The sequence below is a fragment of the Mesoplodon mirus genome (assembly GCF_964341445.2).
Source record: "Mesoplodon mirus genome assembly, chromosome: 4".
Lineage (NCBI taxonomy): Eukaryota > Metazoa > Chordata > Mammalia > Artiodactyla > Ziphiidae > Mesoplodon > Mesoplodon mirus.
The window spans coordinates 54,718,831-54,746,111 of record NC_138979.1 but is presented as its reverse complement, the minus strand read 5'-3'; the positions used below and the strand labels follow the sequence as shown (position 1 = coordinate 54,746,111).

The 27,281-nt window shown below is 41.1% G+C and overlaps 1 protein-coding gene across 3 annotated transcripts in view; it reads right to left on the bottom strand.

Moving 5' to 3' along the window:
• Window positions 1–777: 777 nt before the first annotated feature.
• TRIP4 (thyroid hormone receptor interactor 4) overlaps window positions 778–27,281 on the bottom strand; it is a 70,532-nt gene continuing 44,028 nt past the window's right edge. For 2 of the 3 annotated variants that reach the window (XM_082617493.1, XM_082617495.1), the window contains 2 exons: window positions 16,533–16,635; window positions 778–1,077 (listed from right to left, as the gene is read on the bottom strand). In XM_082617493.1, the coding sequence (XP_082473619.1) occupies window positions 1,010–1,077; window positions 16,533–16,635 (171 nt within the window). In that variant the 3' untranslated portion in view covers window positions 778–1,009. Of the gene's footprint in view, window positions 1,078–13,274; window positions 13,602–16,532; window positions 16,636–27,281 lie in introns of those variants that run through there. The other variant, XM_082617494.1, reaches the window with a different exon arrangement.

Sequence of the window (27,281 nt, the reverse complement as noted above, 5' to 3'; positions counted from 1 at the left end):
GCTGCTTTATAAAAAGCAGAACATACACATTTAAGACCGTGAATTTCCTGAGGATGCCAGCAACTGAGATTCTGACAGCTCTTCTGAACAGCCTCAGAAAAAAAGTGCTTCACTATGTGGGACCAGAATGACTAGTAAAAATCTCATTTCAAACCAACCTCCTATTTCTCCAAAGCTCATAGCTTCTTGGGGTATGGATGGCTTAAAGGGTTTGGTTTCAGCATTTTGGGATATTTGGATGCATTTACTGAAGGGATTTTATTTTTGTTTGTTTCTAATTGCTCCATCCAAGTGATACTTTTGCAATACCAACAAAATAAACAGGGCGGTTTCATGCTGCTTTAGCAGGTGGCTCTATCTCATCCCAGTCTGATCCTCTTATGTCCTGATGTCTCAAACCAAAGAACAAAGTGGCAGCACCTCTTCAGGTTATCCCCCCCACCCCCACCCCCACCAAAATCTGCCAGTGAAGGTTACTCAGCTGAATACTATTCACTTGAAGAGATGTCAGACTAGAGCAGCAAAGTTGTTTAAAAACCTCTCTGTCCCATCACACATTTCTATTAAACACAATTCCTCAAACATCCTAATACTCTACCAGGTTATCACTTTGAAAAAAAAAAAAACTTTAAAATTCAAGTGGTCCCTTAAAATACTGTTAACCTAGGTTAAGAATTTTCCTAACTAAAACAAATCAAAGCCTCAGAGAGGAAAATAATTTCCAACTTGTTCCTTTTTCTTCTGTATCATTCTGAGAAAAATGTCAAAGATCTAGAATTTTTAAAATAAGTCTTTATAAATAATGTATCCAAAGATTTTTGACCCACTACATAAAGTAAGAATCCCACTCTTTAAGAAAAATATACAGATTTTGATGAGTTTAAATTCTGAGAGGTTCAAGCCTGATGCCAAGCCTTTAGATGTCTACTGCTTCAATTCCAAAGGACCAGTGGATAGCAATTTTAGTACACAAAACTCCACTATGCTGTATAGTTCCTTTTTTCCTGGGTCAGACAGCTTTATTCTGCTTCATTAACCCCTTCTTTGCTCCTTGATGGATCTTGGAATCCAGTTTCCCTGTAAGGGAGAAAAAGAAGCCTCATTATTTATTTTTTATATTTGCAATGCAAATCTTTCATGGCCTCCCAGGTCTTCTGGTTACTGTGTTTCTGTCACATTCAATTATCTTGCTTCAGGACTCAGATACTTTCAAACTTCGGAGTTTCATTCTGTAAGAATGAGGAAGCAATGGGAACACTGTAGAGGGACACACAAATGTACGTATGTACACAAACACAATGAGTATTCACCTAAAAATCTAAGAAGTTAATATTTCTAATTTTGTAGTTACTAGAAAAGAAACATTGCGTTTTCCAGAGTGCCTGATGCTAAGGCAAGTTTTTAAAGAATACACACATAATGATAAAGGAAGACATTTCACACAGTGGGAAACCCATTCCTCTGACCTGTTAACTGGCTGAGCATAATGCATGTACCTCCCTCACAGTGAGAAAAGCAGTTCAACTCACTCCTTTGCTGCCTCAGACTTAATAGGGTGAGTGACCTGAAACAGTGGAGTAGAATCCACATGAATGCTTTACTGACAAAGGGCCCCTATCACCAGTTAAGAAGGGCAAAGGTCATAGGCTGTATGACTCTCCTAAGTGTTAAAGTTAGAAAACAAGCAACCTTCCTGTCCCAGGTGACCCTAATGAGAGGTACTTCACGGATGTGGTCTCCGACCTCTGACTCCTCAGATCTGCCAGGATAAAGTTGGGTTCAGTGGTAGGTGCCTTAGGAAATATCCATCTCATGAAGAAAAACTAACAGAGTTCCTGTCTGCCTGGCCTGAGAACAGAGCTTGCAGGTTGCTTTCTCCCACAAAAAGTCTTATTTAAGTCAATAGAGATGTTGATGCTGGAAACAGAAATAGTTCAGTTCAGCCTTGGCACTAAATAAACAAACAAACAAAAACAAAAGCAACTGGGTGTACTACAGGCCTATACCCACAACCACTGCCCCTTGTATGTTGTCATTTTCATTTGTTGCAGTAATCAGGTATAAGAGAGAAAGCACTGGACAAGAAGCCAGGAAACCCAGGTTCCAGTCCTCCTTTGTCTGATACAAACTAGATGAGTGACTTGGGGCAAGTCATTAGATCTCTCTGGACTTCAGTATCCTCATTTGTCCAACTAAGGTAAGAATACATGTCCGGACTACTGCACAAGGAGAGTGTGAAAAAAATTACTTCAATTTAACAAGTTTCCCTGTTTTCTTAATTTTTTTATTCTTCCTCAACTTTCCAGGGCTACATCTGCCTCTGGAATAACATTACTTCCTTCTCTGGGCTTCCTTAGAAACCATCACTAAGTGATATCCTAAATGATGTCCACAACAGTCACAATGATGTTGACTTTAATTTGGGCTTTAGAGCACAGAGTTCTCCCAGGGATTTAGGAGTTCTTTCATCCCCCAGTCTGTCTTGCTGGAAATCCAAACATGTGCTAGCAATCTGGCAAAGGGCCCTGTTAGGAGGCAAGTTTGACGTTGTATCCCTAAGACTACCAAATGGTAGGTGCTCAATAAATGAATTAAACAAAGAAAAGCAGACACCAGAAATTTCAAAACCTTTACTTTATAGGGACTACTAAGTAACCAAAAATAGCAGATATCAGATAAACATAAAAGAGTACTCATTGTAAAGCTGGTGGTACCCAGAGGTACAAAGAAGTATTGCGTCTCATTAAGCTTTTTAGGACAAGCTAGGACAGAATTTAGAATTCCATCTAGGACTACAGACTTCTAGTTCTCTGTACTGAATAAGTTAGAAGACCCAGGTCCCAGTTTTAGTCCTAAGACTACCTATCTGTTTAACCTTGAGGAAGTCACCTAGTCACTCTTGTCCTCAACTTTTTCAATGCTATGAGGAAACTTGGACTATACAGTACTGAAGGCCCTTTGCAGCTCTGTGATACTGTGCCCTAAAAATGAAATGTAAATTGGAATACTTTGTTTCTGAGGCAATGTGATAAAGTGAGAAAAGCAGGAAACCTAGAGGTAGAAAGGCCTCAGCAAAATATAATTTCTGTAAACCTGTTCACTCAGCTATAAAATGAAAGGAAGAAAAAATTTCTACTAACTTCCAAAGTTGTTGAGAGGATTATAGCTAATGCTAAGTGTTTTTCTATATACTAAGCACTGTACCAAGTATTTTACATACACTGAATCATTTAATCAAATAATTAATTGAAATAATATACATCAAAGGGACTTCTCTGGGGGCACAGTGGTTAAGAATCCACCTGTCGGGCTTCCCTGGTGACGTAGTGGTTGAGAGCCCGCCTGCCGATGCAGGGGACACGGGTTCGTGCCCTGGTCCGGGAAGATCCCACATGCCACGGAGCGGCTGGGCTCGTGAGCCATGGCCGCTGAGCCTGCGCGTCCAGAGCCTGTGCCCTGCAACGGGAGAGGCCACCACAGTGAGAGGCCCGCGTACCGCAAAAAAAAAAAAAGAATCCACCTGCCAATGCAGGGGACATGGGTTCGAGCCCTGGTCCAGGAAGATCCCACATGCTGCGGAGCAACAAAGCCCGTGCGCCACAACTACTGAGCCTGCGCTCTAGAGCCCAAGAGCCACAACTACTAAGCCCACGTGTCACAACTACTGAGCCCGCGCACCTAGAGCCCGTGCTCCACAACAAGAGAAGCCACCACAATGAGAAGCCTGCACACCGTAACAAAGAGTAGCCCCCGTTCACCGCAGCTAGAGAAAGCCTGTGCACAGCAACGAAGACCCAACGCAGCCAAAAATAAATTTATTTAAAAAATATATACATTAAAGTGCTTCATGAGTTCAAAGCTCTCTGATAAATTAATGGTAGTCGTGTTATTTATGCTAAGGCTTGGGAGTTGTGTTTCTTAGATATGGTCTCAGTTTTACTTTTAATTTACCATATTTACTAGATAACTCTAGCAAGACTTTTTTTTTTTTTTTTTTTTTTTTGCGGTACGCGGGCCTCTCGCTGTTGTGGCCTCTCCCGTTGCGGAGCACAGGCTCCGGACGCGCAGGCTCAGCGGCCATGGCTCATGGGCCCAGCCGCTCCGCGGCATGTGGGATCTTCCCGGACCGGGGCACGAACCCGTGTCCCCTGCATTGGCAGGCGGACACTCAACCACTGCGCTACCAGGGAAGTCCCTAGCAAGACTTTTAACTATATTTATTCCAGGCTCCCCAAAGCTTTACTGTATAAGAATATTCCAAATATAATTTTCATGAAACTCCAGTCTGACTGTGAAAGCCCTCACGTGAGACCAGCTCAGGTAAGATCAACCCACTGGAGCAGAGTGCTTAATGGTAGGCAAACTAATCTCTGGCTTCAATGATGATGTCATAAAATGGAAAACTGATGGGAGGAAGGAGATACAGAGGACGAAGGATTTCCAGGGCACTCCCAGGGATTCAGAAAGTCTTTTATCCCCTAGACTAACCTAAGAAAACCATACATGTGCCAGCAATCTGTGAGCTCCTTACAACTAAAAACTTCTTTGCAACCCTAATATCTACCATAGTGACTGCCAATAGTAGCAGTTGGTTTAGCTGGGCAATGAAGGCCAGGGACTGGGGCTCCTTGCATGAAGAAGCAGTTATCGTGGATGCCCTCTGAACTCTGAGTTCTAGTTTAGCCTGGTTTTTTAAGACTTGGGATCTGGACAGTTAACTACAGTAATATACAGTACACCCTCTCAAAAGCAGAGTGATAATGCTTAGTTTCTGTATTTCCCCAATATTTTTACATTTAGTACATACAGCATTTCAGTGTTAAACCACATCCTCAATCATGGTGCCTAAAAGAAAATCAAATGCATGTGCAGCAGATGGAGGAGAAGTTAAAAGGGAAAAAACTATTTGCCATCAATCGATATAACTCTCATAGGGATTTTCACATGCTTTGCATAAGATATAAGGCAGAATTTGCATGAGTTTATAAAGCATGTAGTTCATTTAAAGTAAAAAAATTACCTTCATCTCTTTGAGCATTCAACCTACATATTCTACTATACTTAACTGTTTTGCATTTCTTAATTTGAGCAGACACACAGCCAAGTGATTTCATATTGCACATTGTTTTCTGAATTATTTCAACTTCAAGAAGCGCAATTATCCTCAGGTCAAGCAAGCTCAAGTTTGCATGTCCAAAAACATAAATAAAAATATATGCCTTTAATATAAAGCAAATATATACATGTGATACAACATGTAAATGAGTTATATTGTAGACATTTATTTGCAAGTCAGAAGTGTGGAACTTAGAATAAATTTCTCATAGAACTAATCTATGAAAAGTGGCTAGGGGCTTCCCTGGTGGCACAGTGGTTAAGAATCTGCCTGCCAATGCAGGGGACATGGGTTCAGGCCCTGGTCTGGGAAAATTCCACATGCTGTGGAGCAACTAAGCCCATGCGCCACAACTACTGAGCCCACGTACGACAAATACTGGAGCCCGTGCTCTGCAACAAGAGAAGCCACCACAAAGAGAAGCCCACGCACTGCAACAAAGAGTAGCCTCTGCTCACCACAGCTAGAGAAAGCCCGCACACAGCAACAAAGACCCAATGCAGCCAAAAATAAATAAATTAAATAAATAAATTAAAAATTAAAAAAACAAAAGAAAAGTGGCTAGGTTCCTAAGCCATCCCACAAGAAAAAAATATTTAAGGCACAGAGCTGTAACTGAAGTAGAATATTAATATTATTAATACCATGGAACTTAACCACTTCATGTAACAATATTCTAGAAGAAAATGTGAAGCATTCCAAATTAAGAGCCAAGTATAGGAACTCCGTTGTGGCGCAGTGGTTAAGAATCACCTGCCAATGCAGGGGACATGGGTGTGATTCCTGGTCCGGGAAGATCCCACATGTCGCGGAGCAACTGAGCCCGTGCACCACAACTACTGAGCCTGTGCTCTAGAGCCCACGAGCCACAACTACTGAGCCCATGTGCTGCAACTACTGAAGCCCGTGCGTCTAGAGCCTGTGCTCCGCAACAAGAGAAGCCACTGCAACGAGAAGCCTGCGCACCGCAACGAAGACTAGTCCCCACTTGCCGCAAGTAGAGAAAGCCCACACGCAGCAACGGAGACCCAACACAGCCCTAAATAAATAAATAATTTTTTTTTTTTTTTTTTAAAGAGCCAAGTATGTATTTTCCCCTATGGCAGTGGGATTAAAGACTTTCCCAGCTGTAAACTACTGGAGGTGGTCCCTATGGCTTAAGGGAAGGAAGTTCTGGCAGAGTGTAAGGTTTTTAAAGACAGTAAGGATGAATGAAGGACAAAGGAATGAAGAGTTACAGGGAATAGAAACTTCACACCAGACTAAATCCTCAGGTAGGCTTGCTCCCTCTCAATAGAAGTTTTTTTCCGAGACACAGGGATAGGTCAACCTATTCTTTCTCCACCCCCCCCACACCCCCCCCCCACCAACCCCTACCTTTACCTATTGTTTCTGACCCATGTTTCACCTTGTCTGGTCTACCATGAAAGAAGCCGCAGTCTCACAATTTCTCTCCAGCCCTGCTGTCCCTAAAACAAGCACACAGACCATTTTGGCTTTTTAAAGCTTTTAACCAACAGAAGGAACGGGGAAAAGGCTTCTCTTAAGACCATCACCCTCCCTGCCCCCTATTAAACCTTGTGGAGAAAAATGAAGGTCATATGTGTGCTGAAGGTGGGTCTCTGGGAGGAGAAAGTACTGAAGTAAAACGTTTCAGAGAAATATATAAACTCTGCTTACACAAAACATTTTCTCACAGGAGTTTAAGCAGCAGATGAAAACCAAGATAGAAAGGAAGCTATGAAAAGGTAACTGGGACTAACGATCAAGTAGCAGCGGGTCTGGGAGAGAAGACTGACCACATTTTCCTCCTACCACCAGTGTTGCCATCAGTGCCCAAAGCAAGGTAAGAATGGACTAGAGTAGGAAGGGGTAAAATTTCTCAACCTAAAACGGAGAGAAAAAGGGAGATTTAAATCCTAAATAGTGAAGAAGAAGGAAAAAGAATTTCCAGGGCCACTTGGCTAACAGGTGGGGTAAAGTATGAAGTAAATAATTTGTGTAAGTCAGGGGTAATTTATGTTCATATTTTCTGACTTGCAGGAATCTCAGGAATATGTTTCACAAATCATGAGGGTTGCCTGAATTTTGCAGTGAATATACATGAATCTAAATTCATACTCCAAGTATTTCATTTTGTGATCAAAAGCAGTATTATCCATAGCGCAGTCAGCTAATCAACAGCATTAGTATCACTTGGGAGAAGGGCACAAGAACCTGTGTTTTAACAGCTCTCTAGGTGACTTTTATTTATATTACAGTCTGAGAAGTACTTTACAGAACAGATTTATAAAATAGTTGGTCCACGACGAACAAGGTGACATAGTATTGAGCATAGCCAACAACAATGCATGCCTCAGAAGCATCCAGTTCACACAATGGGAAAGCAATGTCACAGAGTCATGAAATAGTAACTGACATGAGCAAATGGGAGAGTTGCTGATGCTGTTTTTTTTTTAACATCTTTATTGCAGTATAATTGCTTTACAATGGTGTGTTAGTTTCTGCTTTATAACAAACTGAATCAGTTATACATATACATATGTCCCCATATCTCCTCCCTCTTGCATCTCCCTCCCACCCTCCCTATCCCACCCCTCTAGGTGGTCACAAAGCACCGAGCTGATCTCCCTCTATGCAGCTGCTTCCCACTAGCTATCTATTTTACATTTGTTAGTGTATATATGTCCATGCCACTCTCTCACTTTGTCCCAGCTTACCCTTCCCCCTCCCCGTATCCTCAAGTCCATTTTCTAGTAGGTCTGCATCTTTATTCCTGTCTTGCCCCTAGCTTCTTCATGACCATTTTTTTAAATTCCGTATATATACGTTAGCATACGGTATTTGTTTTTCTCCTTCTGACTTACTTCACTATGTATGACAGACTCTAGGTCTATCCACCTCACTACAAATAACTCAATTTCATTTTTTATGGCTGAGTAATATTCCACTGTATATATGTGCCACATCCTCTTTATCCATTCATCTGTTGATGGACACTTAGGTTGCTTCCATGTCCTGGCTATTGTAAATAGAGCTGCAATGACATTTAGGTACATGACTCTTTGAATTATGGTTTTCTCAGGGTATATGCCCAGTAGTGGGATTGCTGGGTCATATGGTAGTTCTATTTTTAGTTTTTTAAGGAACCTCCATACTGTTCTCCATAGTGGCTGTATCAATTTACATTCCCACCAACAGTGCAAGAGGGTTCCCTTTTCTCCACACCCTCGCCAGCATTTATTGTTTCTAGATTTTTTGATGATGGCCATTCTGACCAGTGTAAGATGATATCTCATTGTAGGTTTTTTTTTTTTTTTTTTGCGGTACACAGGCCTCTCACTGTCGCGGCCTCTCCCACTGCGGAGCACAGTCTCCGGACCCGCAGGCCCAACGGCCATGGCCCATGGGCCCAGCCGCTCCACGGCATGCGGGATCTTCCCGGACCAGGGCACGAACCTGCGTCCCCTGCATCGGCAGGTGGACTCTAAACCACTGCACCACCAGGGAAGCCTCTCATTGTAGTTTTGATTTGCATTTCTCTAATGATTAATGATGTTGAGCATTCTTTCATGTGTTTGCTGGCAACCTGTATATCTTCCTTGGAGAAATGTCTATTTAGGTCTTCTGCCCATTTTTGGTTTGGGCTGTTTTTTTTTTTTTTGATATTGGGCTGCATGAGCTGCTTGTAAATTTTGGAGATTAATCCTTTGTCAGTTGCTTCATTTGCAAATATTTTCTCCCATTCTGAGGGTTGTCTTTTGGTCTTGTTTATGGTTTCCTTTGCTGTGCAAAAGCTTTGAAGTTTCATTAGGTCCCATTTGTTTAGTTTTGTTTTTATTTCCATTTCTCTAGGAGGTGGGTCAAAAAGGATCTTGCTGTGATTTATGTCAGAGTGTTCTGCCTATATTTTCCTCTAAGAGTTTGATAGTGTCTGGCCTTACATTTAGGTCTTTAATCCATTTTGAGTTTATTTTTGTGTATGGTGTTAGGGAGTGTTCTAATTTCATTCTTTTACAGGTAGCTGTCCAGTTTTCCCAGCACCACTTATTGAAGAGGCTGTCTTTTCTCCACTGTATATTCTTGCCTCCTTTATCAAATATAAGGTGACCATATTGCGTTGGTTTATCTCTGGGCTTTCTATCCTGTTCCATTGATCTATATTTCTGTTTTTGTGCCAGTACCATACTGTCTTGATTACTGTAGCTTTGTAGTATAGTCTGAAGTCAGGTAGCCTGATTCCTCCAGCTCCGTTTTTCTTTCTCAAGATTGCTTTCGGGCTTCCCTGGTGGCTCAGTGGTTGAGGGTCCGCCTGCCGATGCAGGGGACGCGGGTTCGTGCCCCAGTCCGGGAGGATCCCACATGCCACGGAGCAGCTGGGCCCGTGAGCCATGGCTGCTGGGCCTGCGTGTCCGGAGCCTGTGCTCCGCAGCGGGAGAGGCCATGACAGTGAGAGGCCCGCGTACCGCAAAAAAAAAATAAATAAAAAAATAAAAATATTGCTTTGGCTATTTGGGGTCTTTTGTGTTTCCATACAAATTGTGAAATTTTTTGTTCTAGTTCTGTAAAAAATGCCAGTGGTAGTTTGATAGGGATTGCACTGAATCTGTAGATTGCTTTGGGTAGTATAGTCATTTTCACAATGTTGACACTTCCAATCCAAGAACATGGTATATCTCTCCATCTGTTTGTATCATCTTTAATTTCTTTCATCGATGTCTTATAGTTTTCTGCATACAGGTCTTTTGTCTCCTTAAGTAGGTTTATTCCTAGGTATTCTATTCTTTTTGTTGCAATGGTAAATGGGAGTGTTTCCTTAATTTCTCTTTCAGGTTTTTCATCATTAGTGTATAGGAATGCAAGAGATTTCTGTGCATTAATTTTGTATCCTGCTATTTTACTAAATTCATTGATTAGCTCTAGTAATTTTCTGGTAGCATCTTTAGGATTCTCTATGTATAGTATCACATCATCTGCAAACAGACAGCTTTACTTCTTTTCCAAGTTGGATTCCTTCTATTTCTTTTTCTTCTCTGACTGCTGTGGTTAAAACTTCCAAAACTATGTTGAATAAGAGTGGTGAGAGTGGGCAACCTTGTCTTGTTCCTGATCTTAGTGGAAATGGTTTCAGTTTTTCACCATTGTGGATGTTGTTGGCTGTGTGTTTGTCATATATGGCCTTAATTATGTTGAGGAAAGTTCCCTCTATGCCTACTTTCTGGAGAGTTTTTATCATAAATGGGTGTTGAATTTTGTCGAAAGCTTTCTCTGCATCTATTGAGATGATCATATGGTTTTTCTCCTCCAACTTGTTAATATGGTGTATCACGTTGATTGATTTGCATATATTGAAGAATCCTTGCATTCCTGGAATAAACCCCACTTGATCATGGTGTATGATCTTTTTAATGTGCTGTTGGATTCTGTTTGCTAGTATTTTGTTGAGGATTTTTGCATCTATGTTCATCAGTGATATTGGCCTGTAGTTTTCTTTCTTTGCGACATCTTTGTCTGATTTGCTATCAGGGTGATGGTGGCCTTGTAGAATGAGTTTGGGAGTGTTCCTCCCTATGCTATATTTTGGAAGAGTTTGAGAAGCATAGATGTTAGCTCTTCTCTGAATGTTTGATAGAATTCACCTGTGAAGCCATCTGGTCCTGGGCTTTTGTTTGTTGGAAGATTTTTAATCACAGTTTCAATTTCAGTGCTTGTGATTGGTCTGTTCATATTTTCTATTTCTTCCTGGTTCAGTCTCGGAAGGTTGTGCATTTCTAAGAATTTGTCCATTTCTTCCAGGTTGTCCATTTTATTGGCATAGAGTTGCTTGTAGTAATCTCTCATAATCCTTTGTATTTCTGCAGTGTCTGTTGTTACTTCTCCTTTTTCATTTCTAATTCTATTGATTTGAGTCTTCTCCCTTTTTCTCTTGATGAGTCTGGCTAATGGTTTATCAATTTTATCTTCTCAAAGAACCAGTTTTTAGTTTTATTGATCTTTGCTATCATTTCCTTCATTTATTTCTGATCTGATCTTTATGATTTCTTTCCTTCTGCTAACTTTGGGGTTTTTTGTTCTTCTTTCTCTAATTGCTTTTGGTGCAAGGTTAGGTTGTTTATTTGAGATGTTTCTTGTTTCTTAAGGTAGGGTTGTATTGCTGTAAACTTCCCTCTTAGAACTGCTTTTGCTGCATCCCATAGGTTTTGGGACGTCGTGTTTTCATTGTCATTTGTTTCTAGGTATTTTTTGAGTTCCTCTTTGATTTCTTCAGTGATCTCTTGGTTATTAAGTAGTGTATTGTTTAGCCTCCATGTGTTTGTATTTTTTACAGCTTTTTTCCTGTAACTGATATCTAGTCTCATAACGTTGTGGTCAGAAAAGATATTTGATACTATTTCAATTTTCTTAAATTTACTAATGCTTGATTTGTGACTCAAGATATGATCTATCCTGGAGAATGTTCCATGAGCACTTGAGAAAAATGTGTATTATGCTGTTTTTGGATGGAATGTCCTATAAATATCAATTAAGTCCATCTCGTTCAATGTATCATTTAAAGCTTGTGTTTCCTTATTTATTTTCATTTTGGATGATCTGTCCACTGGGAAAGTGGGGTGTTAAAGTCCCCTACTCTGATTGTGTTACTGTCGATTTCCCCTTTTATGGCTGTTAGTATTTGCCTCATGTACTGAGGTGCTCCTAAGTTGGGCGCATAAATATTTACAATTGTTGTATCTTCTCTTGGATTGATCCCTCGATCATTATGTAGTGTCCTTCTTTGTCTCTTGTAATAGTCTTTGCTTTAAAGTCTATTTTGTCTGATATGAGAATTGCTACTCCAGCTTTCTTTTGATTTCCATTTGTATGGAATATCTTTTTCCATCCCCTCACTTTCAGTCTGTATGTGTCCCTAGGTCTGAAGTGGGTCTCTTGTAGACACCATATATATGGGTCTTGTTTTTGGATCCATTCAGTCTATGTCTTTTGGTTGGAGCATTTAGTCCATTTACATTTAAGGTAATTATCGATATGTATGTTTCTATTCCCATTTTCTTAATCGTTTTGTGTTTGTTATTGTAGGTCTTTTCCTTCTCTTGTGTTTCCTGACTAGAGAAGTTCTTTTAGCATTTGTTGTAAAGCTGGTTTGGTGGTGCTGAATTCTCTTAGCTTTTGCTTGTCTGTAAAGGTTTTAATTTCTCTGTCAAATCTGAATGAGATCCTTGCTGGGCAGAATAAGCTTGGGTGTAGGCTTTTCTCCTTCATCACTTTAAATATGTCCTGCCACTCCCTTCTGGCTTGCAGAGTTTCTGCTGAAAGATAAACTGTTAACCTTATGGGGATGCCCTTGTATGTTACTTGTTGTTTTTCCCTTGCTGATTTTAATATTTTTTCTTTGTATTTAATTTTTGATAATTTGATTAATATGTGTCTTGGTGTGTTTCTCCTTGGATTTATCCTGTATGGGACTCTGTGCTTCCTGGACCTAACTATTTCCTTTCCCATATTAGGGAAATTTTCAACTATAATCTCTTCAAATATTTTCTTAGTCCCTTTTTCTCTTCTTCTTCTGGGACCCCTATACTTTGAATGTTGGTGCGTTTAATGTTTTCCCAGAGGTCTCTGAGACTGTCCTCAATTCTTTTCTTTCTTTTTTCTTTATTCTGCTCTGCAGTAGTTATTTCCACTATTTTATCTTCCAGGTCACCTATCCATTCTTCTGCCTCAGTTATTCTGCTATTGATTCCTTCGGGAGAATTTAAATTTCATTTATTGTGTTGTTCATCACTGTTTGTTTGCTCTTTAGTTCTTCTAGGTCCTTGTTAAACGTTTCTTGTATTTTCTCCATTCTATTTCCAAGATTTTGGATCATCTTTACTATCATTATTCTGAATTCTTTTTCAGGTAAACTGCCTATTTCCTCTTCATTTGTTTGGTCTGGTGGGTTTTTGCCTTTCTCCTTCATCTGCTGTGTGTTTCTCTCTCTTCTCATTTTGCTTAACTTACTGTGTTTGGGGTCTCCTTTTCGCAGGCTGCAGGTTCATAGTTCCTGTTGTTTTTGGTGTCTGTCCCCAGTGGCTAAGGTTGGTTCAGTGGCTTGTGTAGGCTTCCTGGTGGAGGGGACTAGTGCCTGTGTTTTGGTGGATGCTGCTGTATCTTGTCTTTCTGGTGGGCAGGTCCATGTCTGGTGGTGTGTTTTGGGGTGTCTGTGGCCTTATTATGATTTTAGGCAGCCTCTCTGCTAATGTGTGGGGTTGTGTTCCTGTCTTGATAGTTGTTTGGAATAGGATGTCCAGCACTGTAGCTTGCTGGTCGTTGAGTGGAGCTGGGTCTTGGAGTTGAGATGGAAATCTCTGGGAGATTTTCGCCGTTTGATATTACGTGGAGCTGGGAGGTCTCTTGTGGACCAGTGTCCTGAACTTGGCTCTCCCACCTCAGAGGCACAGCCCTGATGCCTAGCTGGAGCACCAAGAGCCTGTCATCCACACGGCTCAGAATAAAAGGGATTAAAAAAAAGAAAGAAAGATAGAAGATAAAATAAAATAACATAAAATAAAATAAAGTTATTAAAATAAAAAATAATTATTAAAAAAAATTTTAAGTAATAAAAAACAAAAGAAAGAAAGAAAGAGCAACCAAACCAAAAAACAAATCCACCAATGATAACAAGTGCTAAAAACTATACTAAAGAAAACCCAAAACGGACAGACAGAACCCTAGGACAAATGGTAAAAGCAAAGCTATACAGACAAAAACACACACAGAAGCATACACATACACACTCACAAAAAGAGAAAAAGGGGGAAAAATATATATCATTGCTCCCAAAGTCCACCTCCTCAATTTGGGGTGATTCGTTGTCTATTCAGGTATTCCACAGATGCAGGGTACATCAAGTTGATTGTGGAGATTTAATCCGCTGCTCCTGAAGCTGCTGGGAGAAAGTTCCCTTTCTCTTCTTTGTTCGCACAGCTCCCGGGGTTCAGTGTTGGATTTGGACCTGCCTCTGCATGTAGGTCGCCTGAGGGCGTCTGTTCTTCACTCAGGACAGGGTTAAAGGAGCAGCTGATTCGGGGGTTCTGGCTCACTCAGGCCCGGGGGCAGGGAAGTGTACGGAATGAGGGGGCGAACCCGCAGCGGCAGAGGCTGGCGGGAGGCGCACCGTGCGTTCTCCCAGGGAAGTTGTCCCTGGATCACGGGACCCTGGCAGTGGCGGGCTGCACAGGCTCATGGGAGGGGAGGCGTGGATAGTGACCTGTGCTCGCACACAGGCTTCTTGGTGGCTGCAGCAGCAGCCTTAGCATCTCATGCCCGTCTCCGGGGTCTGCGCTGATAGCCGCGGCTTGCGCCCGTCTCTGGAGCTCCTTTAAGCAGTGCTCTTAACCCCCTCTCCCCGCGCACCAGGAAACAAAGAGGCAAGAAAAAGTCTCTTGTCTCTTCGGCAGCTCCAGGCTTTTTCCCGGACTCCCTCCGGCTAGCCGCGGTGCACTAGCCCCCTTCAGGCTGTGTTCATGCAGCCAACCCCAGTCCTCGCCTTGGGATCCGACCTCCGAAGCCCAAGCCTCAGCTCCCAGCCCCCGCCCGTCCCGGCGGGTGAGCAGACAAGCCTCTCGGGCTGGTGAGTGCTGGTCGGCACTGATCCTCTGTGCGGGACTCTCTCCGCTTTGCCCTCCGCACCCCTGTTGCTGTGCTCTCCTCCACAGCTCTGAACCTTTCCCCCTTCGCCACCCACAGTCTCCGCCCGCGAAGGGGCCTCCTAGTGTGTGGAAACCTTTCCTCCTTCACAGCTCCCTCCCACTGGTGCAGGTCCCGTCCCTATTCTTTTGTCTCTGTTTTTTCTTTTTTCTTTTGCCCTACCCAGGTACGTGAGGAGTTTCTTGCTTTTTGGGAGGCCTGAGGTCTTCTGCCAGCATTCAGTAGGTGTTGTTCTGTAGGAGTTGTTCCACATGTAGGTGTATTTCTGATGTATTTGTGGGGAGGTGATCTCCACGTCTTACTCTTCCGCCATCGTGAAGCTCCTCTGCTGATGTTGTTTTTATTTTTTTTATTTAATTTATTTATTTATTTATTTTTTTGCAGTACGCGGGCCTCTCACTGTTGTGGCCTCTCCCGTTGTGGAGCACAGGCTCCGGATGCGCAGGCTCAGCAGCCATGGCTCACTGGCCCAGCCACTCCGCGGCATATGGGATCCTCCCGGACCAGGGCACGAACCCGTATCCCCTGCATTGGCAGGCGGACTCTCAACCACTGCACCACCAGGGAGGCCCTGCTGATGTTGTTTTTAAAAGGAAGTTAGGGACTTCCCTGGTGGCACAGTGGTTAAGAATCTTCCCGCCAATGCAGGCCACACAGGTTCAATCCCTGTTCTGGGAAGATCTCACATGCCGCGGAGCAACAAAGCCCATGTGCCACAGCTACTGAGCCTGCGCTCTAGAGCCCGCGAGCCACAACTACTGAAGCCTGCATGCCTAGAGCCCATGCTCTACAACGGGAGAAGCCACCGCAATGAGAAGCCTGTGCACCACAACAAAAAGTAGCCACCTCTGGCTACAACTAGAGAAAGCCCGCGCACAGCAATGAAGACCCTGCACAGCCAAAAATAAATAAATTTATTTTTTTTAAAAAGGGAAGTTAGGCAAAGAGGACACCACTATATGTTTCTTGAGATTCCTTGGAAATAGAAGAGGCTGCTGTAGGACTAGACAGAGGAAGAGAAGTTGGGAGTTGAAGAAAAGTTGCAAGTTGAAAGAATCAAGTCACAAGCACTTCCTAAGAAGTGAATACGCAGAGGGTACTATAATCACAAACACATAAAAGCAAACATTACAGAAAAGAAAACCATCAGGAGATTTCAAAAAGAGGGTGAAAAGCAAGAGGGCTAGAGCAGAGCTCTAGGAAGCAGTAATCAAGGGAATAGTGGGAAGTGGTACCTCCAAAATAGACATTCAAAAATAGACACTTAAAAAGTTAAGCCTTATTCTCAGATTGAATACTGAGGAACAATGGATAAATGACAATGCCACTGGCACTGGCTTAATACTTCCTTTAATAAGAACAGTACAGTGGGGCAAACGTACTCTTTTGGCTGACAAATAGGATTTTAAAGGTAATGGGGTCCTAAATGGAAGCTTAGAGTGATAGACTCATATACCAATAATTGTGGATCGAGGTATGTTTTGGAAAGGCTATACTGTAGTTAACCTAACATTAAAGTTATTGATAAATAGAATTTTTTTATTGAAGTATAGTTGATTAACAATGTTTTGTTAGTTTCAGGTATATGATAAGTAGAATTTTACTAATCCTCCAAATATTTGAGATGACATAGAACAGGGTAAAAAGAGAAAAAAATTTTTTAAGTTAAACAAGTGAGATTCAAGACAAAAAGAAAACAATTAGACCATCAAAGCTTGTGACTTACAGATTTTTGGACTTCCTTTAATAGGAAACTTCACAATCATTTCCTGGGGATTTGTGCAGATGAAAACAAATGGAGAATCAGATTCTTGACTCATGTCTGGATACTGTGAAATATAAAAATAAAAAGTTCAGGCTAGTTGGAACAAATTTTGAATTTCAAGGAGATCAAAGGATGTCCCAGAATCCACCTCAACATTCTGATAATAGTACTCTCCATTACACAGTCAGGTACAGAGGATTATGCTCAGTAAGCAAGAACAAACCTTCAACTTTCCCCAGGCTTTAGCACAGTATTCTTATACAGTCTTTTGCCCACCATCTGTGACTTCCTATAATGGAAACAACTTCTTAAAAAAGATGCCTGACATCTTCCCACAGAATCAAAACTGCCTAGTCTTTCAGTATAAGTGACTGTGAGTTGGGAGATTCGGAGGTCTCCTTCAGGAACATCAAGCACCCCCAGGTTCAGCTCAAGTGAAACAGTGGAAGATTTAAGAAAAATAGAACATTTGTGGAAATTCTGCCAGAAACAATCAACAGAGCCCTTCTCTCACTAAAGGGAAGGAAGATGATTCATTCTGAAAGGTATGAACATGCCAAAGTTGTTTTGCTGGATGCATTCCAGACTCACTTAGGGTGAAAGGTAATGGTAGAGCAATTCTGAAAATAATTTAGAAGCCTCCTTTGGATCTCATATCACAAAACAAATCTGTGTGAGTACTTAGGACTTTTACTCCTTCTGCAAAGACAGACACAGAACGTGGAATAAGACTATCTGGCCACACAATCACAACTTAAGGAACAACTGGGGTTGGCAGTAAGTGCTCTCTAGCAATGCCCAACTGACCAGGTACTTCATTATTTCCTATCTTGGGATGCCTTGTGTTTAGCATGTTGGATAAATACGACTCAAAAGCTGACTATGGCTGTGGGTCAGACTTCATCACCAGAGGAGCCTTTCTCCTAGTAATTAAAAAGTATGAAATTATTTTCCACTCTTATTCACCTGCTAAGATGTGTCCTCTAAGATATAAAAGGCTTTAAAGTAAAAATGGAGGCTTCAGTAAAATAAATAAGAAAATTCAAATGTCTCTGTAACTAGTGGAAGCATAAACAGGTAACTTCTTTACTGACTACTCTGTCCTAATGCTGTGAAGAAACAGAAGGGATTTACAGTGGCTTTTAGTCCTGCCCACATACCATGGGTTTCTGTGTGGGACAGGTGTGGCATGTACTTTGACAAAACATAGCTTAATATCAAGTATCAGCCACATTTATATTCACAGGCACTCACAATTATATTCACATGAACATTCAAAATGCTCATGATAGAAAATAAAGACTAAAGATGGAAGGAGAAACTTTCTTGTTTCCTTACTTATCCTTTGGATCTTCAGAATGCAAAGAAAAGCAGGGTCAGCTGTTACTGACAAATAAAACCAGAGGCTGCCATCAATTTCTTTAAACCTAATTCTACAGAGGCCAGAGCAGCCACAGTCACCATTCACATCTCTTCAATTTTCCTGCTCTCTCTTCTCTGTGTCTTAGAGAGTGTCAAGGCAGAGGACAAACCTGCCAGGACTTCACAGCCCTGCTTTTCCAAAACTACAAGCCATTTCACTCCTCTTTCTTCCACATCAATAAATGTTCTCTCTCTACTGGATCAATCCCATTAACAAACATACTTTCTATAATGTCTGCCATGAAACAAAAACTTCCCAGATCCCACATTCTCCTCCAGCTGCTGCTCCATTTCTCAGATTCCTTTCAAAACAATATTCATTAAAAGATTATCTATACACTCTGCCTCAAATTCGTCTCCTTCTATTTGTTCTTGAATTCACTATAGAGAGGCTTTCACTCCCATCACTCCACCAAAACTGTTCTTGTAAAGGTTATCGTTCACTTCCATGCTGCCAAATCAAACGATCAATTCTCAGTTCTCATCTTAATTGATTTATGTAGAACTTGACCGAGTTCTTCTATCCCTCCTTCTTGAACACATTCCTCACTTTGCTTCCAGGATACAATTCTCCTTCCGGTGTTGCTTCTTCACTGACTGCTCCTCATTTCCCCATTCTTTAAATGCTGGAGTACTTCAAGAGTCAAACCTCAGACCTCATCTCTCTCTACATTCACAACCTTGGCTATTTCCTTCAGTCTCAAAGTTAAAAAATAAGGTCCTGAATTTGTAACTAGGAGAGGTGATGGGTGTTAACTAAACTTATTGTGGTAATCATTTTGCAACATATAGATCATATATCAAATCTTCATGTTGTACAACCTTAAACTAATACAATGTTATATGCAATTATATCACAATAAAACAGGAAAAAAATAAGGTCCTGTAAATATAAATCAATACCACAATGAGATACCACTTTACTCTCACTAGGATGACTTATTAACAAAACGAAAATAAAAAACAGGAAAAATAACAAGCATGGGTAAGGATGTGAAGAAACTGGAACCCTCATGCATTGCTGGTGTGAATGTAAAACGGTGCAGTTGCTGTGAAAAACAGTTCGGTCGTTCTTTTAAAAGTTAACCGTAGAATGACCGTATGATCCAGCAATTCTACTTCTAGGTATATACTCAAAAGAACTGAAAATAGGGATTCAGATTATTTGTACACCAATGTTTACTGCAGCATTATTCACAATAGCCAATGGTTTCCACAATCCAAATGTCTAACGATAGATAAATGGATAAACAAAATATGGCATATACATACAATGGAATATTATTAAGCCTTAAAAAGGAATGAAATTCTGATACATGCTACAACATGAATGAACCTAGAAAAATTATGCTAAGTGAAATAAACCATACACAAAAGGACAAATATTATATGAGTCTACTTATGTGAGATGCTTAGAATAGACAAATTCGGGAATTCCCTGGTGGTCCAGTGGTTAGGACTTGGTGCTTTCACTGCCAGGGCTGGTGTTCGATCCCTGGTCGGGGAACTAAGATCCCACAAGCAAAAAAAGATAAATTCATACAGAAAGAAAGTATAATAGAGGTTACTAGGGGCTGGGGGAAGGAGGAAAGAGGAGTTAGTATTCACTGGGTGCAAAGTTTCTGTTTGAGATGATGAAAACTTCTGGAGATGGACGGTTGCACAACACTGTGAGTGTACTTAATAGTTGCACAACACTGTGAATGTACTTAATACCCCTGAATTGTGCAGTTAAAAATAGTTTAAACGGTAAGTTTGTGTTATGTATATTTACCACAATAAAAATAAAATAAAATAAAAAATCAAGGTCCTGGATTTCCTTTCCAAACCTGCCCCTCTCTTATTCATACCCCTTTAAAATAAATAGCTATTCCATCTTTCTAGTCGTTCAGGCCAAAAACCCCACAACCAACCCACTGGGAAATCCTGTTAACTCTACCTTCAAAAGATACCCAATAACTCACCACTTCTTAAGACCTCCTTTGCTACTTCCCTGGTCCAGGCCATCACAATGTCTCCCTGGATTACCAAAATAACTTCCTAATTGGTTTCTCTATTTCTGCCCTTAACCTCCCTCTTGCCTATTCTCAACACAGCAGCCTGAGCTATTTTATAAAAACATATCAGATCATGTCACTCCCCTGTTTAAAACTCTCCAATGGCTTTTCATCAGTCAGAATAAAAGACTAAGTCCTCACTATGACCTACAGGTCCCTAGACAATCTGGCCCCCATTAACTCTCTGATGCCTTCTCCTACTACTCTCCCCACTTTCCACTCCAGCCACACAGGCTTCCTTGTTCCTGCCTCTGGATGTTTGTACTTGCTTACGTCTCTTCCTGGGATGCTTTCCCTGCTAGGTATCTACATGGTTTCCTCTCTCTTTCTTCAGGACTTTGTTTATATGTCAACTTCGTAGTGGGTCTTCTGGCACTCTTAACCCCCATCTCCTACCTTATTTTTTTTTCTACAGCACTTACCATCATCTGATACTATGTAATTCACTTACTTAAATTTTTAAATTTGGACTTTCCTTACTAGGATAAAAGCTCCACAAAGGCAGGGATCTTTTGCCTGTTTTGTTTACTCCTCAGCACCTAGAATCATGCCTGGCACATAGTAGGCAATCAATAAATATTTGTTGGATGAAAGAACAAAAAAATTTACCAACTTGTGCCTTTAAGTTATCTTAACCATTCTAAGTATGCACATGTTGGGAACTGGACACTCTTAGGACTAAACTCTAGATAAAAGCAGGTGCTACTCTGTAACCTGTTATCCCTCAAGCTAAATTAGAACTTTTGTGTCTTGACAAATGGCCAGTAAGGCCCTATGTTTAATAAAAACTACCCTGACATATATTAACAGAGTAAGAAAATGTCAAATAATGGGGAAAATGATGGATAAATGAAATTATAGAACAAGAGGTTCCTTGGACCCATTCATGCCTTACAATAAATATAAAAACTAAAATCAACTTTCCCAGCTGAATCTAATGTGAATATTCCTTTTCCCAAGGTCTATCACTAAATTTCAGGGGGCTTACAAGAAACAGAGCTGAAGTGCAAAGAAGCCTACAGGAATAAAGAAAAGTAAGGCCTATGTGTTGGGAGAAGGGATTCTTTTTCACAGTAAAATGCATTAAAGCAAAGTCAGTTTGGCAGAGCCTCAGTACCTGCAAAAAGTATAATCTCTGCAACTGGGTCTTAGACATGACAGACCACATTAAACACCAACAAGACTTACAAGAAAGGGATTTTTGGTTTGAAAGTCAAAAGACTAAAATGCAGCTGACTCAAAGAAAGAGTAAATTAAGAAAAAGGAGGTTCATATTTGTGAAGAACGTGAATAAACTCTCGATGTCATATCCAATTTAGAGAGGATGCTAGACTAAGGGTCACTGAGATGGCACAATAGACAGGATAGGGAATGTGGGTTATAAGCCCAAGCAACTCAAAGCAACCATTTAAATTCAGTAACAGACTCTTCAGGACGCTGCTGTTCTTGTCTTCAATAACATGACTCCTATCACCTGGTTTCCTGCCTGACGATTGTGGGAGGTGGGCCTACTCTTCTTTCATGCCTCGTAAGTTTCATAGCTGTCTAACACAACAGATAATTAACTACTAAACAGCCATTTTCTTCTCCAATCCAGAGGGAAATTGTTCACCAGTCATCTAGAAAACATTTCTCTTGCCATTTGCATAAGAGAAAAAAAAAGTTTAGTGGTTTTTGGCAACCACTACTGACTCAGAGCCAAGTGGGCATTTTCACCAACTCCACAAGCCTCCATTTAATCCTCGTACTGAAATGATCAGGAAGTCCTAAATGATGTCACTCTTCCCAAAAAATCCCCAGATGACCTATATGTAAATCTTACACCTGTCTCCAGAGGACTAACAGTTAAAGCAAACATTTAAGAAGAAACTCATTGACAAAGAACATATATTTGCTGTAGGTTTTCTTGGTCTGAACTTTGAGGAACTAGACAGGACATGAAATCAGGCTCTGAAATCTAGTTAGCTGAAAACCAACTCCAAGAAGATTGAGGTGATAATACTCAGAAAGAGAGAAGGAAATGAGTCTGATAAAAAGGCCACAAGCACAACAGATCCAAAGAAGCATATCCTGAAAGCAACTGCGTTCTCTGATAAATAGTTCTCATTAAAAAAGAAATAGTTCTCATTTTCCTTCAAAGCAATTCAAGGTGTTCACAGGATAACTAGTACCTTGGGCCCCACTATACTGGAGGATAAGAGTTTTCTCACATCAGAGTTAACATACTGATCATGATACTTTGATGAGATGACTACTGTATATTTGACTGGAATTGGATAAAGATCATGCCAACTGGCCCTAAGTGGGATAGCTGAACTCATGTACCAGTACCCAGTACAAATCATGTGCCTAGTAGCAAATACAGAGGGTTCCAGGTCAATGCTACAGAGACCATCCATATTTGCTCCAGGTAAGAGGAATAAGGGATAAGCAAGATGCAGCTTTTGAGTCTTCCAGACACTTGTGGAAGATGATCTGGTTGAAGCCACATAGCACTGGTATCTTGGTCCCAGTGTGACTTTCTGTGCCCTTGGGAATCCTATCTATACTGAAACCTCCACACACAAAAGAACCCAAGAACTTATATTCTCTCTAAAATTAACCTCATAGATTTTCTGCCCTGATTCTTCAAGACCTAAGTGGGAATCACCCATTCATGACAATTATTTTTGTGATTTTTTGTTGTTGTTGTTGTTTTTTCATGACAATTTTTTTTGGTCTTAAGTTGCATATAGCAGGCTTTCACTCCAACTTAAACTAGTGAGAACCAAAAGAAAATTGCTCTTAATTAAAGATACTACATTGTAAGGTCCTTAACCATTCAAATCTACTCTAATATCTCAGAATGCTAAGACTCCTCTTGTGTTAAGCGCTCTGCCAATTTTAGATTTTTATCTCCCAATGGCTCATCTGACTCAACTGAGAACAACTACTGAGGGAGAGCTCAGCGAATCCTTTGACATGAGTTAACATATCAAGGTAAGATTATTATCAAGTAATATAGTGTCATTAACAGCAACAATACCTCTTTATCAAATAACATGTCTTTTAGAAAACAGATTAAAATATTTTAAAAAGTCCAACTGAAAAATCATAGAAAAACTGATTTTTGTATGGCGATCACATACTACAGAACATCTCTCCTTTACTGCTACAATACAGGCTTCCTTTGCCACACAGCTCCTTTATTTTATTTTATTATTATTTTTTTTTGCGTTACGCGGGCCTCTCACTGTTGTGGCCTCTCCCGTTGCGGAGCACAGGCTCCGGACGTGCAGGCTCAGCGGCCATGGCTCACGGGCCCAGCCGCTCCGTGGCATGTGGGATCCTCCCAGACGGGGGCACGAACCCGTGTCCCCTGCATCAGCAGGCGGACTCTCAACCACTGCGCCATCAGGGAAGCCCAGATCCTTTATTTTAAAAAGTCATTTTCCTTAAAAGAAAATTCTCTTCTTATGTATACCCCATCTAGACTAATGGTACTACCATTTACCCCCTCACCGCAGCCAGAAACCAAAGTTTATCTTAGACTTCTTTCTCTCACCCTTCACATCCAATCAAATCACCAAGTCCTACAGACTTTATCTCCTAAACATTTCAAACATCTGTTCTTTTCTTTCCAACTCAACTGCCAGAGCATTGTTGCTGGCCTCCATCATGCCTCCACCTGGACAATCACGATAATTTCCTAACTCATCTACTTGTTTTCAGGCTTGCCTCATCCAGTCCATCTTTCCTGCTGCTGCCAGAACAATCTTTCTAAAATGTATATCTTATTATCTTATTACATCACTTACATGATTGCCTTCAGAATACAAGTCAAATTCTTTCACATAGCATTTAAGGCTTTTCATATATCAACCAGTGCCTGCCCCTCAATTTATTGTCACCACCGTTAAGTGAACAACTACTATGTGCCAAGCTATATGCTAGGACACTGGAGACAACAAGGTGAGCTGACATAGACGGTGACCTAAAGGAACTACATGTGAACATATAATTACCAAAAAAAAAAAAAAAGGTTAAAAATGTAAATAGAAATATGAACACAGTAGCCCAGAGAAGGAAGTAATTAATCCTGTCAGGGAGGAAATGGGTTGAGGTCAGAGAAGACTACAGGAGACAGGGACACCTGAGCTCTTTCAAAGAATGAATAGAACTCTCATGGGGGACAAAAGCATGGAGACATAGGAAGGTATATTGAGGAAGATATAAATTCTGCTTTCTTCAGGGATTGCCTTTTTTTTTGAAGGTTTCTTCACTCTCCCCACCCTGCCTCCAGCCAAGCTGAGTTAGAAGTGAGATCCCTTCCTTTATGCATTCCTTTGGTCATATGATAATTATCACGGTTGGGTTTTCTTGTCTCAGTCTCTTCTAGCAGGCTTAAAATGTTCAAGAGGGGATGGAATATCTTGTTAAAACTCCAGATCCTTAATCTTTAGCACAGTGCCTGGCACATGACAGATGGTCAATAAATACTTGCTGAATGTGTGATTATATAATATTCCGAGTAATAACGTCTTAAATTAGGAGATAATTTGCCCCCTGGTTCATAAAGTACACTGGATAACAAACTAAGAAACCATTCAACATATTGCAGAAAGATAGCAAGGTTGTAACGCTACAGCAGATTCCTTCTAGATCAAGCAGACTGCTTTCTCTCTAAGCCTGGGTTTACTTATAGGTAAAATGAAGGTGTCACATTAAGTGACTGAATCTACCTACATAAAACCTTGCATCTGTCCCCACCCCTCTTGTCTCATTCCACTGGCATTTCCTAGAACAGATTTTAAAAATATATCCAACCTGGATGACAAGTGTCTCCTCACTAGACTTCCCACCTTCAGTCTCTTCACCGCATTCCATCTTCCACATTGCTGCCAGATTCATTTTCTGGCTCCGATGACCTTCAAAACACCCCTCCCCGATCCCACAACAGACTAGAGAAAAAAGTCTTACCTCTGTAGCCTATCACTCAAAGCTATCTACCATCTGACCACAACATACCTTTCCATTCAACAAAGTGGTTTGCTATTATTCTCCATACTGGCCCATGACTTTCCACCTCGCATTACTCCCTCTCCCTTAGAATATGCTTTCCTACCATGGAAGTAGGAAGACTTGGACAGCAACCCCAATTCTACCATTTACTAACTGACAGTACACAAGTTATCTTAACTCTGAGTCTTAAGTTCTCTCATATCTAAAAGAGGAGTAAAGATACCTTGCTTGGTATCAAGTTGTTGTGAGGATTAGAAAATAACATATGTAATAGGTCTGGCACATAATAAGTGATCAAAAAGTGATAGATTTTATCATTAATACGCTTCAAGGCTAATTCAAAAGCCACATTCCTAAGATGTTCAACATTGCTAATTGTTAGAGAAATGCAAATCACACCTACAATGAACTACCACCTCACACCAGTCAGAATGGCCATCATTAAAAAGTCTACAAATAACAAATGCTGGAGAGGGTATGGAGAAAAAGGAACCCTCCTACACTGTTGGTGTGAATTTAAGTTGATGCAGCCACTATTCAAAACAGTATGAGGTTCCTCAGAAAACTAAAAACAGAATTACCATATAATTCAGCAATCCCACTCCTGGGCACATACCTGGGCAAAACCACAATTCAAAAAGATACATGCACTCCTATGTTCATAGCAGCACTATTTACAATAGCCAAGATGTGGAAACAACCTAAATGTCCATTGACAGATGAGTGGATAAAGATGTGGTACATACATACAATGGAATACTACTCAGCCATAAAAAGAGCAAAATAATGCCATTTGCAGCAACATGGATGCAACTAGAGATTATCATACTAAGTGAAGTCAGAAAGAGAAAGACAAATACTGTATGATATCACTTTTATGTGGAATCTAAAATGTGGCACAAGTGAACCTATCTACAAAACAGAAACAGACTCACAGACATAGAGAACAGACTTGTGGTTGCCAAGGGGGAGGATGGGTGAGGGAGGGATGGACTGGGAGTTTGGGGTTAGTAGATGCAAACTATTACATATATTGGGTTGGCCCAAAAGTTCGTTCCGGTTGTCCCCTAAGATCGTACGAAAAACCCGAATGAACTTTTTGGCCAACCCAATAGAATGGATAAACAACAAGGTCCTACTGTACAGCACAGGGAACTATATTCGATATCCTGGGATAAACCATAATGGAAAAGAATATAAAAAAGAATGGGGCTTCCCTGGTGGTGCAGTGGTTGAGAGTCCGCCTGCCGATGCAGGGGACACGGGTTCATGCCCCGGTCCGGGAGGATCCCACATGCCGCAGAGCGGCTCGGCCCGTGAGCCATGACCGCTGAGCCTGCGCGTCTGGAGCCTGTGCTCCGAACGGGAGAGACCACAACAGTGAGAGGCCCGTGTACCGCGCAAAAAAAAAAAGAATGGATATATGTGTATAACCGAGTCACTCCACTATATAACCAAAATTAACACAACATTGTAAATCAACTATACTTCAATAAAAAATAAATTTTAAAAAATATATAGGGACTTCCCTGGTGGCGCAGTGGATAAGAATCTGCCTGCCAAAGCAGAGGACACGGGTTCAAGCCCTGGTCCGGGAAAATCGCACATGCTGCGGAGCAACTAAGCCTGTGTGTCACAACTACTGAGCCTACACTCTGGAGCCCACAAGCCACAACTACTGAGCCTGAGTGTCACCACTACTGAAGCCCACACGCCTAGAGCCCGTGCTCCACAACAAGAGAAGCCACCACAATGAGAAGCCAGCTCACCGCAGCTAGAGAAAGCCCATGCACAGCAAGGAAGACCCATCGCAGCCAAAAATAAATAAACAAATAAATTTTAAAAAAATATATATATATATAAACAGCTAGTAAATATTTGAAGAGATGATAAATGTCACCAATGATCAGGAAAATTAAATGAAAATAACAAAATATGTTCTCACCCACTTTATTAGCAGAAATTAAATTGATTATTATTATAATTTTTTTTTTTTTTTTTGGCTGTATTGGGTCTCTGTTGCTGCACGCGGGCTAAGCAGCTAGTGGGGGCTACTCTTCATTGCAGTGCCCGGGCTTCTCACTGGGTGGCTTCTCTTGTTGCAGAGCACAGGCTCTAGGTGCATGGGCTTCAGTAGTTGTGGCATTCGGGCTTAGTAGTTGTGGTTCGCGGGCTCTAGAGCGCAGGCTCAGTAGTTGTGGCGCATGGGCTTAGTTGCTCCGCGGCATGT